Below are 14,387 nucleotides of genomic sequence, written 5' to 3'. Positions count from 1 at the left end.
GTCCCGACTCTCTCCGTCCATCCCCACTCCGTCCATCCCCACTCCCTCCGTCCCACATTCTCCGTCGTCCCGACTCCCTCCTTCCCCACACTCTCCGTCTGTCCCCACTCCCTCTGTCCCCCTCCCTCCGTCCCCACTCTCCTCCTCCCCACTCCCTCCATCCGTCTCTCCCTCTGTCTCTCCTTCAGTCCCTCTCTCCGTCCCACTCTCCTCCGTCCCCACTCCCTCCATCCCCACTCCCTCCATCCCCACATTCTCCGTCCGTCCGACTCCTCCGTCCCCACTCCCTCCGTCCCCACTCCCTCCATCCCCACTCCCTCCATCCCCACATTCTCCATCCGTCCCAACTCCCTCCGTCCCCACTCCCTCCGTCCCCACATTCTCCGTCCGTCCCGACTCCCTCCGTCCCGACTCCCTCCAATCCCACTCCCTCCGTCCCCACACTCTCCTGTCCCTACTCTCTCCGTCCATCCCCACTCCGTCCATCCCCACTCCCTCCGTCCCCACTCCCTCCGTCCCCACACTCTCCGTTCAGTCCCGACTCTCTCCGTCCATCCCCACTCCGTCCATCCCCACTCCCTCCGTCCCCACATTCTCCGTCCGTCCCGACTCCCTCCTTCCCCACACTCTCCGTCTGTCCCCACTCCCTCTGTCCCCACTCCCTCTGTCCCCCACTCCCCGTCCGTCCCCACTCCCTCCATCCGTCCCCACTCTCTCCCTCTGTCCCCACTCTCTCCTTCCGTCCCCACTCTCTCCTTCCGTCCCCACTCTCTCCTTCCGTCCCCACTCTCTCCGTCCCACTTCCTCCATCCGTCCCCACTCCCTCATCCCCACTCCCTCCGTCCCCCACTCTCCGTTCCGTCCCCACTCCTCCATCCCCCACTCTCCGTCCATCCCCCACTCCCTCCGTCCCCCCCACTCTCCGTCCGTCCCACTCCCTCCGTCCCCACACTCTCTGTCTGTCCCCACTCCCTCTGTCCCCACTCCCTCCGTCCACACACTCTCCGTCGTCCCCACTCCCTCCATCCGTCCCCTCTCTCCTCCCCTCCTGTCCCCACTCTCTCCTTCCATCCCCACTCTCTCCTTAGTCCCCACTCTCTCCGTCCCCTTCCTCCATCCGTCCCCACTCCCTCATCCCCACTCCCTCCGTCCCCACACTCTCCCTCCATCCCCACTCCCTCCGTCCCCACACTCTCCGTTCGTCCCCACTCACTCCGTGACCACACTCTCCATCCGTCCCCACACTCTCCCTCCGTCTCCACTCCCTCTGTCCCTACTCCCTCCGTCCCCACACTCTCCGTTCGTCCCGACTCTCTCCGTCCATCCCCACACTCTCCGTTCGTCCCGACTCTCTCCGTCCATCCCCACTCCGTCCTTCCCCACTCCCTCCGTCCCCTCTCCCTCCGTCCCCACTCCCTCCGTCCCCTCTCCCTCCGTCCCCACACTCTCCCTCCGTCCCCACTCCCTCCGTCCCCACACTCTCCGTTCGTCCCGACTCTCTCCGTCCATCCCCACTCCCTCGTCCCCACTCCCTCCGTCCCCACTCCCTCTGTCCCCACTCCCTCCGTCCACACACTCTCCATCCGTCCCCACTCCCTCCGTCAGTCCCGACTTTCTCCGTCCATCCCCACTCCCTCCATCCCCACTCCCTCCATCCCCACACTCTCCGTCCATCCCCACTCCCTCCGTCCCCACATTCTCCGTTCGTCTCGACTCCGTCCGTCCCCACACTCTCCGTCTGTCCCCACTCCCTCTGTCCCCACTCCCTCCGTCCACACACTCCCTCCGTCCCCACTCCCTCCGTCCCCACATTCTCCGTCCGTCCCGACTCCCTCCGTCCTGACTCCCTCCAATCCCACTCCCTCCGTCCCCACACTCTCCGTTCGTCCCTACTCTCTCCGTCCATCCCCACTCCCTCCGTCCCCACTCCCTCCGTCCCCACACTCTCCGTTCGTCCCGACTCTCCCCATCCATCCCCCTCCGTCCATCCCCACTCCCTCCATTCCCACTCCCTCCATCCCCACACTCTCCGTCCATCCCCACTCCCTCCGTCCCCACATTCTCCGTCCGTCCCACTCCCTCCGTCCCCACACTCTCCGTCTGTCCCCACTCCCTCTGTCCCCACTCCTCCGTCCACACACTCTCCGTCGTCCCCACTCCCTCCATCAGGTCCCCACTCTCTCCCTCTGTCCCCACTCTCTCCTTCCGTCCCCACTCTCTCCTTCCGTCCCCACTCTCTCCGTCCCCACTTCCTCCATCCGTCCCCACTCCCTCAGTCCCCACTCCCTCCGTCCCCACACTCTCCCTCCATCCCCACTCCCTCCGTCCCCACATTCTCCGTTCGTCCCCACTCCTCCGTGACCACACTCTCCATCCGTCCCCACACTCTCCCTCCGTCTCCACTCCCTCTGTCCCTACTCCCTCCGTCCCCACACTCTCCCTCCATCCCCACTCCCTCCGTCCCCACACTCTCCGTTCGTCCCCACTCACTCCGTGACCACACTCCCTCCGTCCCCACACTCTCCGTTCGTCCCGACTCTCTCCCTCCATCCCACTCCGTCCTTTCCCACTCCCTCCGTCCCCTCTCCCTCCGTCCCCACTCCCTCCGTCCCCTCTCCCTCCGTCCCACACTCTCCCTCCTCCCCACTCCCTCCGTCCCCACACTCTCCGTTCGTCCACTCTCTCCGTCCATCCCCACTCCCTCGTCCCCACTCCCTCCGTCCACACACTCTCCATCCGTCCCCACTCCCTCCGTCCCCACACTCTCCGTCGGTCCCGACTTTCTCCGTCCATCCCCACTCCCTCCATCCCCACTCCCTCCATCCCCACACTCTCCGTCCATCCCCACTCCCTCCGTCCCCACATTCTCCGTCCGTCCCGACTCCGTCCGTCCCACACTCTCCGTCTGTCCCCACTCCCTCTGTCCCCACTCCCTCTGTCCCCACTCCCTCCGTCCCACACTCTCCGTCCGTCCCCACTCCTTCCATCCGTCCCCACTCTCTCCTTCCGTCCCCACTCTCCCTTCCGTCCCCACTCTCCATCCGTCCCCACTTCCTTCCGTCCCCACTCTCTCCTTCCGTCCCCCACTCTCTCCGTCCCCACTCCCTCCGTCCCCACACTCTCCATCCATCCCCACTCCCTCCATCCCCACACTCTCCGTCCATCCCCCACTCCCTCCGTCCCCACATTCTCCGTTCGTCCCGACTCTCTCCGTCCATCCCCACTCCCTCCGTCCCCACTCCCTCTGTCCCCACTCCTTCCGTCCACACTCTCCTCCGTCCCCACTCCCTCCGTCCCCACACTCTCCCTCCCCACTCCCTCCTTCCCCTCTCCCTCCGTCCCCCACTCCTTCCGTCCCCCACTCCCTCCGTCCCCACACTCTCCATCCGTCCCCACACTCTCCGTTCGTCCCCACTCCCTCCGTCCCCACTCTCTCCATCCCCCACCCCTCCGTCCCCACTCCCTCCGTCCCCACTCCCTCCATCCCCACTCCCTCCATCCCCACATTCTCCGTCCGTCCCGGCTCCCTCCTCCCCACTCCCTCCATCCCCACATTCTCCGTCTGTCCCAGCTCCCTCCGTCCCAGCATTCTCCGTCTGTCCCGACTCCCTCCGTCCCCACATTCTCCGTCCGTCCCTGACTCCCTCCGTCCCCACTCCTCTGTCCCCACTCCCTCCGTCCCCACTCCCTCCGTCCCCACATTCTCCGTCCGTCCCGACTCCTCCTCCTGACTCCCCAATCCCTCTCCCTCCGTCCCCACACTCTCCGTTGGTCCCCACTCTCTCCGTCCATCCCCACTCCCTCCGTCCCCACTCCTCCAGTCCCCACACTCTCCGTTCGTCCCGACTCTCCCCATCCATCCCCACTCCTCCATCCCCACTCCCTCCATTCCCCTCCCTCCATCCCCCCTCTCCGTCCATCCCCACTCCCTCCGTCCCCACATTCTCCGTCCGTCCCGACTCCCTCCATCCCCACACTCTCCGTCCATCCCCACTCCCTCCGTCATTCTCCGTCCCCACACTCCCTCCTTCCCCACACTCTCCGTCTGTCCCCCCACTCCCTCTGTCCCCACTCCCTCCGTCCATACACTCTCCGTCCTCCCCCTCCCTCCATCCGTCCCCACTCTCTCCCTCTGTCCCCACTCTCTCCTTCCGTCCCCACTCTCTCCTCCGTCCCCACTCTCTCCCGTCCCCACTCTCTCCGTCCCCACTTCCTCCATCCAGGTCCCCACTCCCTCATCCCCACTCCCTCCGTCCCCACACTCTCCGTTCGTCCCCACTCACTCCATCCCCACACTCTCCGTCCATCCCCACTCCCTCCATCCCCACACTCTCCGTCCGTCCCCACTCCCTCCGTCCCCACACTCTCCGTCTGTCCCCACTCCCTCTGTCCCCACTCCCTCCGTCACACTCTAAGTCAGGTCCCCACTCCCTCCATCCGTCCCCACTCTCTCCCTCTGTCCCCACTCTCTCCTTCCATCCCCACTCTCTCCTTCCGTCCCCACTCTCTCCGTCCCCACTTCCTCCATCCGTCCCCACTCCCTCCGTCCCCACACTCTCCCTCCATCCCCACTCCCTCCGTCCCCACACTCTCCGTTCGTCCCCACTCACTCCGTGACCACACTCTCCATCCGTCCCCACACTCTCCCTCCGTCTCCACTCCCTCTGTCCCTACTCCCTCCGTCCCCACACTCCTCCGTTCCCCGACTCTCCGTCCATCCCCACACTCTCCGTTCGTCCCGACTCTCTCCGTCCATCCCCACTCCGTCCTTCCCCACTCCCTCCGTCCCCTCTCCCTCCGTCCCCACTCCCTCCGTCCCCTCTCCCTCCGTCCCCACACTCTCCCTCCGTCCCCACTCCCTCCGTCCCCACACTCTCCGTTCGTCCCGACTCTCTCCGTCCATCCCCACTCCCTCGTCCCCACTCCCTCCGTCCCCACTCCCTCTGTCCCCACTCCCTCCGTCCACACACTCTCCATCCGTCCCCACTCCCTCCGTCAGTCCCGACTTTCTCCGTCCATCCCCACTCCCTCCATCCCCACTCCCTCCATCCCCACACTCTCCGTCCATCCCCACTCCCTCCGTCCCCATTCTCCGTTCGTCTCGACTCCGTCCGTCCCCACACTCTCCGTCTGTCCCCACTCCCTCTGTCCCCACTCCCTCCGTCCACACACACTCCCTCCGTCCCCACTCCCTCCGTCCCCACATTCTCCGTCCGTCCCGACTCCCTCCGTCCTGACTCCCTCCAATCCCACTCCCTCCGTCCCCACACTCTCCGTTCGTCCCTACTCTCTCCGTCCATCCCCACTCCCTCCGTCCCCACTCCCTCCGTCCCCACACTCTCCGTCCGTCCCGACTCTCCCCATCCATCCCCACTCCGTCCATCCCCACTCCCTCCATTCCCACTCCCTCCATCCCCACACTCTCCGTCCATCCCCACTCCCTCCGTCCCCACATTCTCCGTCCGTCCCGACTCCCTCCGTCCCCACACTCTCCGTCTGTCCCCCTCCCTCTGTCCCCACTCCCTCCGTCCACACACTCTCCGTCCGTCCCCACTCCCTCCATCCGTCCCCACTCTCTCCCTCTGTCCCCACTCTCTCCTTCCGTCCCCACTCTCTCCTTCCGTCCCCACTCTCTCCGTCCCCACTTCCTCCATCCGTCCCCACTCCCTCATCCCCACTCCCTCCGCCCCCACACTCTCCTCCATCCCCACTCCCTCCGTCCCCACACTCTCCGTTCGTCCCCACTCACTCCGTGACCACACTCTCCATCCGTCCCCACACTCTCCCTCCGTCTCCACTCCCTCTGTCCCTACTCCCTCCGTCCCCACACTCTCCCTCCATCCCCACTCCCTCCGTCCCCACACTCTCCGTTCGTCCCCACTCACTCCGTGACCACACTCTCCCTCCGTCCCCACACTCTCCGTTCGTCCCGACTCTCTCCCTCCATCCCCACTCCGTCCTTTCCCACTCCCTCCGTCCCCTCTCCCTCCGTCCCCACTCCCTCCGTCCCCTCTCCCTCCGTCCCAACACTCTCCCTCCCTCCCCACTCCCTCCGTCCCCACACTCTCCGTTCGTCCCGCCTCTCTCCGTCCATCCCCACTCCCTCGTCCCCACTCCCTCCGTCCACACACTCTCCATCCGTCCCCACTCCCTCCGTCCCACACTCTCCGTCGGTCCCGACTTTCTCCGTCCATCCCCACTCCCTCCATCCCCACTCCCTCCATCCCCACACTCTCCGTCCATCCCCACTCCCTCCGTCCCCACATTCTCCGTCCGTCCCGACTCCGTCCGACCCCACACTCTCCGTCTGTCCCCACTCCCTCTGTCCCCACTCCCTCTGTCCCCACTCCCTCCGTCCACACACTCTCCGTCCGTCCCCACTCCTTCCATCCGTCCCCACTCTCTCCTTCCGTCCCCACTCTCTCCTTCCGTCCCCACTCTCTCCATCCGTCCCCACTTCCTTCCGTCCCCACTCTCTCCTTCCGTCCCCCACTCTCTCCGTCCCCACTCCCTCCGTCCCCACACTCTCCATCCATCCCCACTCCCTCCATCCCCACACTCTCCGTCCATCCCCACTCCCTCCGTCCCCACATTCTCCGTTCGTCCCGACTCTCGCCGTCCATCCCCACTCCCTCCGTCCCCACTCCCTCTGTCCCCACTCCTTCCGTCCACACACTCTCCATCCGTCCCCACTCCCTCCGTCCCCCACTCTCCCTCCCCACTCCCTCCTTCCCTCTCCCTCCGTCCCCACTCCTTCCGTCCCCACTCCCTCCGTCCCCACACTCTCCATCCGTCCCCACACTCTCCGTTCGTCCCCACTCGCTCCGTCCCCACTCTCTCCATCCCCACCCCTCCGTCCCCACTCCCTCCGTCCCCACTCCCTCCATCCCCACTCCCTCCATCCCCACATTCTCCGTCCGTCCCGGCTCCCTCCGCCCCCACTCCCTCCATCCCCACATTCTCCGTCTGTCCCAACTCCCTCCGTCCCAGCATTCTCCGTCTGTCCCGACTCCCTCCGTCCCCACATTCTCCGTCCGTCCTGACTCCCTCCGTCCCCACTCCCTCTGTCCCCACTCCCTCCGTCCCCACTCCCTCCGTCCCCACATTCTCCGTCCGTCCCGACTCCCTCCGTCCTGACTCCCTCCAATCCCTCTCCCTCCGTCCCCACACTCTCCGTTCGTCCCTACTCTCTCCGTCCATCCCCACTCCCTCCGTCCCCACTCCCTCCGTCCCCACACTCTCCGTTAGGTCCCGACTCTCCCCATCCATCCCCACTCCGTCCATCCCCACTCCCTCCATTCCCTCCCTCCATCCCCACACTCTCCGTCCATCCCCACTCCCTCCGTCCCCACATTCTCCGTCCGTCCCGACTCCCTCCATCCCCACACTCTCCGTCCATCCCCACTCCCTCCGTCCCCACATTCTCCGTTCGCCCCGACTCTCGCCGTCCATCCCCACTCCCTCCGTCCCCACTCCCTCTGTCCCCACTCCTTCCGTCACACACTCTCCATCCGTCCCCACTCCCTCCGTCCCCACACTCTCCCTCCCCACTCCCTCCTTCCCCTCTCCCTCCGTCCCCACTCCTTCCGTCCCCACTCCCTCCGTCCCCACACTCTCCATCCGTCCCCACTCCCTCCCGTCCCCACACTCTCCGTTCGTCCCCACTCGCTCCGTGAGCACATTCTCCATCCGTCCCCACTCCCTCCGTCCCCACTCTCTCCATCCCCACCCCCTCCGTCCCCACTCCCTCCGTCCCCTCTCCCTCCATCCCCACTCCCTCCATCCCCACATTCTCCGTCCGTCCCGGCTCCCTCCGCCCCCCACTCCCTCCGTCCCCACATTCTCCGTCTGTCCCAACTCCCTCCGTCCCAGCATTCTCCGTCTGTCCCGACTCCCTCCGTCCCCACATTCTCCGTCCGTCCTGACTCCCTCCGTCCCCACTCCCTCTGTCCCCACTCCCTCCGTCCCCACTCCCTCCGTCCCCACATTCTCCGTCCGTCCCGACTCCCTCCGTCCTGACTCCCTCCAATCCCACTCCCTCCGTCCCCACACTCTCCGTTCGTCCCTACTCTCTCCGTCCATCCCCACTCCCTCCGTCCCCACTCCCTCCGTCCCCACACTCTCCGTTAGGTCCCGACTCTCCCCATCCATCCTCACTCCGTCCATCCCCACTCCCTCCATTCCACTCCCTCCATCCCCACACTCTCCGTCCATCCCCACTCCCTCCGTCCCCACATTCTCCGTCCGTCCCGACTCCCTCCGTCCCCACACTCTCCGTCTGTCCCCACTCCCTCTGTCCCCACTCCCTCCGTCCACACACTCTCCGTCCGTCCCCACTCCCTCCATCCGTCCCCACTCTCTCCCTCTGTCCCCACTCTCTCCTTCCGTCCCCACTCTCTCCGTCCCCACTTCCTCCATCCGTCCCCCCTCCCTCATCCCCACTCCCTCCGTCCCCACACTCTCCCTCCATCCCCACTCCCTCCGTCCCCACACTCTCCGTTCGTCCCCACTCACTCCGTGACCACACTCTCCATCCGTCCCCACACTCTCCCTCCGTCTCCACTCCCTCTGTCCCTACTCCCTCCGTCCCCACACTCTCCCTCCATCCCCACTCCCTCCGTCCCCACACTCTCCGTTCGTCCCCACTCACTCCGTGACCACACTCTCCCTCCGTCCCCACACTCTCCGTTCGTCCCGACTCTCTCCGTCCATCCCCACACTCTCCATTCGTCCCGACTCTCTCCCTCCATCCCCACTCCGTCCTTTCCCACTCCCTCCGTCCCTCTCCCTCCGTCCCCACTCCCTCCGTCCCCTCTCCCTCCGTCCCCACACTCTCCCTCCCTCCCCACTCCCTCCATCCCCACACTCTCCGTTCGTCCCGACTCTCTCCGTCCATCCCCACTCCCTCGTCCCCACTCCCTCCGTCCACACACTCTCCATCCGTCCCCACTCCCTCCGTCCCCACACTCTCCGTCAGTCCTGACTTTCTCCGTCCATCCCCACTCCCTCCATCCCCACTCCCTCCATCCCCACACTCTCCGTCCATCCCCACTCCCTCCGTCCCCACATTCTCCGTCCGTCCCGACTCCGTCCGTCCCCACACTCTCCGTCTGTCCCCACTCCCTCTGTCCCCACTCCCTCTGTCCCCACTCCCTCCGTCCACACACTCTCCGTCCGTCCCCACTCCTTCCATCCGTCCCCACTCTCTCCTTCCGTCCCCACTCTCTCCTTCCGTCCCCACTCTCTCCTTCAGTCCCCACTCTCTCCATCCGTCCCCACTTCCTTCCGTCCCCACTCTCTCCTTCCGTCCCCACTCTCTCCTTCCGTCCCCACTCTCTCCGTCCCCACTCCCTCCGTCCCCACACTCTCCATCCATCCCCACTCCCTCCATCCCCACACTCTCCGTCCATCCCCACTCCCTCCGTCCCCACATTCTCCGTTCGTCCCGACTCTCGCCGTCCATCCCCACTCCCTCCGTCCCCACTCCCTCTGTCCCCACTCCTTCCGTCCCACACTCTCCATCCGTCCCCACTCCCTCCGTCCCCACACTCTCCCTCCCACTCCCTCCTTCCCCTCTCCCTCCGTCCCCACTCCTTCCGTCCCCACTCCCTCCGTCCCCACACTCTCCATCCGTCCCCACTCCCTCCGTCCCCACACTCTCCGTTCGTCCCCACTCGCTCCGTGAGCACATTCTCCATCCGTCCCCACTCCCTCCGTCCCCACTCTCTCCATCCCCACCCCCTCCGTCCCCACTCCCTCCGTCCCCACTCCCTCCATCCCCACTCCCTCCATCCCCACATTCTCCGTCCGTCCCGGCTCCCTCCGCCCCCACTCCCTCTGTCCCCATTCTCCGTCTGTCCCACTCCCTCCGTCCCCACATTCTCCGTCCGTCCCGACTCCCTCCGTCCCCACTCCCTCCGTCCCCACATTCTCCCTCCGTCCCGACTCCCTCCGTCCCCACATTCTCCCTCCGTCCCCACATTCTCCCTCCGTCCCCACTCCCTCCATCCCCACATTCTCCGTCCGTCCCGACTCCCTCCGTCCCCACTCCCTCCATCCCCACATTCTCCATCCGTCCCGACTCCCTCCGTCCCCACTCCCTCCATCCCCACATTCTCCGTCCGTCCCGGCTCCCTCCGCCCCCACTCCCTCTGTCCCCACATTCTCCGTCTGTCCCAACTCCCTCCGTCCCCACATTCTCCGTCCGTCCCGACTCCCTCCGTCCCCACTCCCTCCGTCCCACATTCTCCCTCCGTCCCGACTCCCTCCGTCCCCACATTCTCCCTCCGTCCCCACATTCTCCCTCCGTCCCCACTCCCTCCATCCCCACATTCTCCGTCCGTCCCGACTCCCTCCGTCCCCACTCCCTCCATCCCCCATTCTCCATCCGTCCCGACTCCCTCCGTCCCCACTCCCTCCGTCCCCACATTCTCCGTCCGTCCCGACTCCCTCCGTCCCGACTCCCTCCATCCCCACTCCCTCCATCCCCACATTCTCCGTCCGTCCCGACTCCCTCCGTCCCCACATTCTCCGTCTGTCCCGACTCCCTCCGTCCCCACATTCTCCGTCTGTCCCGACTCCCTCCGTCCCCACATTCTCCCTCCATCCCCACTCCCTCTATCCCCACATTCTCCATCCGTCCCGACTCCCTCCGTCCCGACTCCCTCCGTCCCCACATTCTCCGTCTGTCCCGACTCCCTCCGTCCCCACATTCTCCGTCTGTCCCGACTCCCTCCGTCCCCACTCCCTCCGTCCCCACATTCTCCCTCCGTCCCCACTCCCTCCGTCCCCACTCCCTCCATCCCCACATTCTCCGTCCGTCCCGACTCCCTCCGTCCCCACTCCCTCCATCCCCACTCCCTCCATCCCCACATTCTCCATCCGTCCCCACTCCCTCCATCCCCACTCCCTCCATCCCCACATTCTCCATCCGTCCCGACTCCCTCCATCCCCACATTCTCCATCCGTCCCCACTCCCTCCATCCCCACTCCCTCCATCCCACATTCTCCATCCGTCCCGACTCCCTCCATCCCCACTCCCTCCGTCCCCACATTCTCCGACCGTCCCGACTCCCTCCGTTCCGACTCCCTCCGTCCCGACTTCATCCGTCCCGACTCCATCCGTCCCCACACTCTCCCTCCGTCCCCACTCCCTCCGTCCCCTCTCCATCCATCCCCACACTCTCCCTCCGTCCCCACTCCCTCCGTCCCCACACTCTCCGTCCGTCCCCACTCCCTCCGTCCGTCCCGACTCCCTCCGTCCCCACACTCCCCCTCCATCCCCACTCCGTCCGTCCCCACTCCCTCCGTCCGTCCTGACTCCCTCCGTCCCCACACTCTCCCTCCGTCCCCACTCCCTCCGTCCCCACATTCTCCGTCCGTCCCGACTCCATCCCCACTCCCTCCATCCCCACATTCTCCATCCGTCCGACTCCCTCCGTCCCCACTCCCTCCGTCCCCACATTCTCCGTCTGTCCCCACTCCCTCCGTCCCCACCCCCTCCATCCCCACATTCTCCATCCGTCCCCACCCCCTCCATCCCCACATTCTCCATCCGTCCCGACTCCCTCCATCCCCACTCCCTCCATCCCCACTCCCTCCATCCCCACTCCCTCCATTTCCACTCTATGCAATTGATTTCAGATCCCATTCCTCTGGACCTGATGTTATCTATCCAGCAATAAGAGTGGGTGATGTCGGATTGAGTAATGACTTGGGAAATACAAGAAAGAGGTGGATAGAAAGTTAAGGAGCAATAGGTATTCACTTTGTCTAGATAGTGAACTGTGAAGCCATTTCCTTGTGTGTTCTTTTTCTTTGAGTGAAGAGTGGAACAAAGCTAACATGGATTTCTTTTGTAGCCAGGTTATCCGTATATATCAAGAATCCAATGCATTTCTTATTCCCAGGAGTTCTAGAATCTCTTGTGTTCAGCTTGTCATAAAGTCCTGCCCTGGGATTTGAATCAGACACGGTGTCATTGATAAACAACAGAAATTCAGCCAGGTGGCTGAAGTGGTTGAAATTGCCAATAGAATGGCAAGATGTTCTTAGGACACGCAAAGATAACAAATCACTGACCACTCTCAAGCTCTGAACCTGAAGGCTGTCTGTCTGGTACTGACCACTCTCTAGCTCTGAACCTGAAGGCTAGAGTCTAAAGCCTGGCAGAGAACAGGCACAGTTGAACCCCTCTCTCTCTCGCTCTCTTTCTCTTTCTCTTTCTCTCTCCTCTCTCTCTCCTCTCTCTCCTCTCTCTCTCCTCTCTCTCTCTCAAATTCAAGCTGCTTTATTGGCATGAAAAACATTGTGTCAATATTGCCAAAGCAACAATGTATACAATATACATTGTAACAAAAATATAAATGATAGCAAATAATAATATAAAATGGTAGTAAATAATAATACAAAATTAAATATAATAATAATAATAACAATAAAATGGTAACAGTCAATAGTAGAAATGCAATAAATATAAAATCAAATTATGGAAAAGGAAACTATAACTAACTTATAACTAAATAACGGTCTCTCTCTCTCTCGCTCTCTCTCTCCCTCTGTCTCTCTCTCTCTCTCTCTGATGCTTGGTGGTGATCATCATGTCAGCCTGGCACACAGGGTTGTTATTAGACCACTATAGTTGACACCCAGTGTGTGTGTGGTGGCCAGTCGACCCCTTTTTTGACGATGCTCAGCCCTGTGTTTTATAACATGTCATAAAGGTGTCATTCCAGCCGTTTATGGACCGTGTGTGTGTATGCCCGCTGTGCGTGCAAGCCTGCACTGCCGGCATGTCACCTTGATGTGTGTGCGTCTCAGAATTTAGCCTTCGGCGAGTGGATACTGCCAAATCTGTAATCTCTCAAAGATCAATTGAAAGTTCAACCTGCAAAGTAAAAGTCGCAATAAATATTTCAAGTTCACTAGAAGGGTGTGTGTGTGTGTGTGTGTGTGTGTGTGTGTGTGTGTCTGTCTCTCTCTGTCTCTCTCTGTCTCTCTCTGTCTCTCTCTGTCTCTCTCTGTCTCTCTCTGTCTCTCTGTCTCTCTGTCTCTCTGTGTCTGTCTCTGTGTGTGAGAGAGATATGTCAGGGGTTTAGCCGTTCAGGGTAGAGGTCGATTTTTCAACGCCGATACCAATTATTTGGGGGACCAAAAAAAGCCAATACCGATTTTTTTAAATATTTTTATGTCTATATATTTGTAATCATGACAATTACAACGATACTGAATAAAAACATGTATTTTAACATAATATAAATAAAATCAATTTAGTCTCAATTAATAATAAAACATGTTCAATTTGGTTTAAATAATGCAAAAACAGTGTTGGAGAAAAAAGTTAAAGTGCAATATGTACCATGTAAAAAGCTAACTTTTAAGTTCCTTGCTCAGAACATGAGAACATATGAAAGCTGGTTGTTCCTTTTAACATGAGTCTTCAATATTCCCAGTTCGGTAGTTTTTGATTGTAGTTATTATAGGAATTATAGGACTATTTCTCTCTATACCATTTGTATTTCATATACTTTTGACTATTGTATGTTCTTATAGGCACTATAGTATTGCCAGCCTAATTTCGGAAGTTGATAGGCGTAATAGGCTAAACAGCGCAATGCTTGAAGCACAGCGAAGAGCTGTTGGTAAACGCAGGAAAGTGCTGTTTGAATGAATGCTTTTGAGCCTGCTGCTGCCTACCATCGCTCAGTCAGACTGCTCTATCAAATATCCAATCAAATATGAATTATAATATAATAAACTCACAGAAATACGAGCCTTAGGTCACAAATCCGTAAACTATAATAAAAAATAAAAACCTTTATTCTTTCAGTGAAATACAAAACCGTTCCGTATTTTATCGAACGGGCGGCAACCCTAAGTCTAAATATTGCTGTTATATTGCACAACCTTCAATGTTATGACATAATTATGTAAAATTCTGGCCAATTAATTAAGGTCTTTGTTTGGAAGAAATGGCCTTCACACAGTTCGCAGCGAGCCAGGCGGCCCAAACTGCTGCATATACCCTGACTCTGCTTGCACAGAACGCAAGAGAAGTGACTAAATTTCCCTAGTTAAAAGATACTCATGTTAGCAGGCAATATTAACTAAATATGCAGGTTTAAAAAAAATGTACTTGTGTATTGATTTTAAGAAAGGCATTGATGTTCATGGTTAGGTACACATTGGTGGAATGACAGTGCTTTTTTCACGAATGCGCTTGTTAAATCATCACCCGTTTGGAGAAGTAGGCTGTGATTCGATGAGAAATTAACAGGCACCGCATCGATTATATACAACGCAGGATACGCTAGATAAACTAGTAATATCATCAACCATGTGTAGTTAACTAGAGATTATGTTAAGATTGATTGTTTTTTATAAGATAA

The 14,387-nt window shown here is 60.8% G+C and overlaps 1 protein-coding gene across 1 annotated transcript; it reads left to right on the top strand.

Moving 5' to 3' along the window:
* Positions 1-215: 215 nt before the first annotated feature.
* LOC121841776 (vegetative cell wall protein gp1-like) lies at positions 216-4,854 on the top strand (the record flags this gene model as incomplete). Its single annotated transcript, XM_042311850.1, is given in 6 exon segments — positions 216-263; positions 266-329; positions 1,384-1,441; positions 2,566-2,627; positions 3,410-3,553; positions 4,778-4,854. Coding segments are annotated over 6 exon segments (453 nt in total), but the record flags the coding sequence as incomplete, so codon positions are not given.
* Positions 4,855-14,387: the final 9,533 nt, after the last annotated feature.

The sequence above is a fragment of the Oncorhynchus tshawytscha genome, linkage group LG34 (assembly GCF_018296145.1).
Source record: "Oncorhynchus tshawytscha isolate Ot180627B linkage group LG34, Otsh_v2.0, whole genome shotgun sequence".
Taxonomy (NCBI): domain Eukaryota; kingdom Metazoa; phylum Chordata; class Actinopteri; order Salmoniformes; family Salmonidae; genus Oncorhynchus; species Oncorhynchus tshawytscha.
This window is presented reverse-complemented; position numbering and strand designations above follow the sequence as displayed.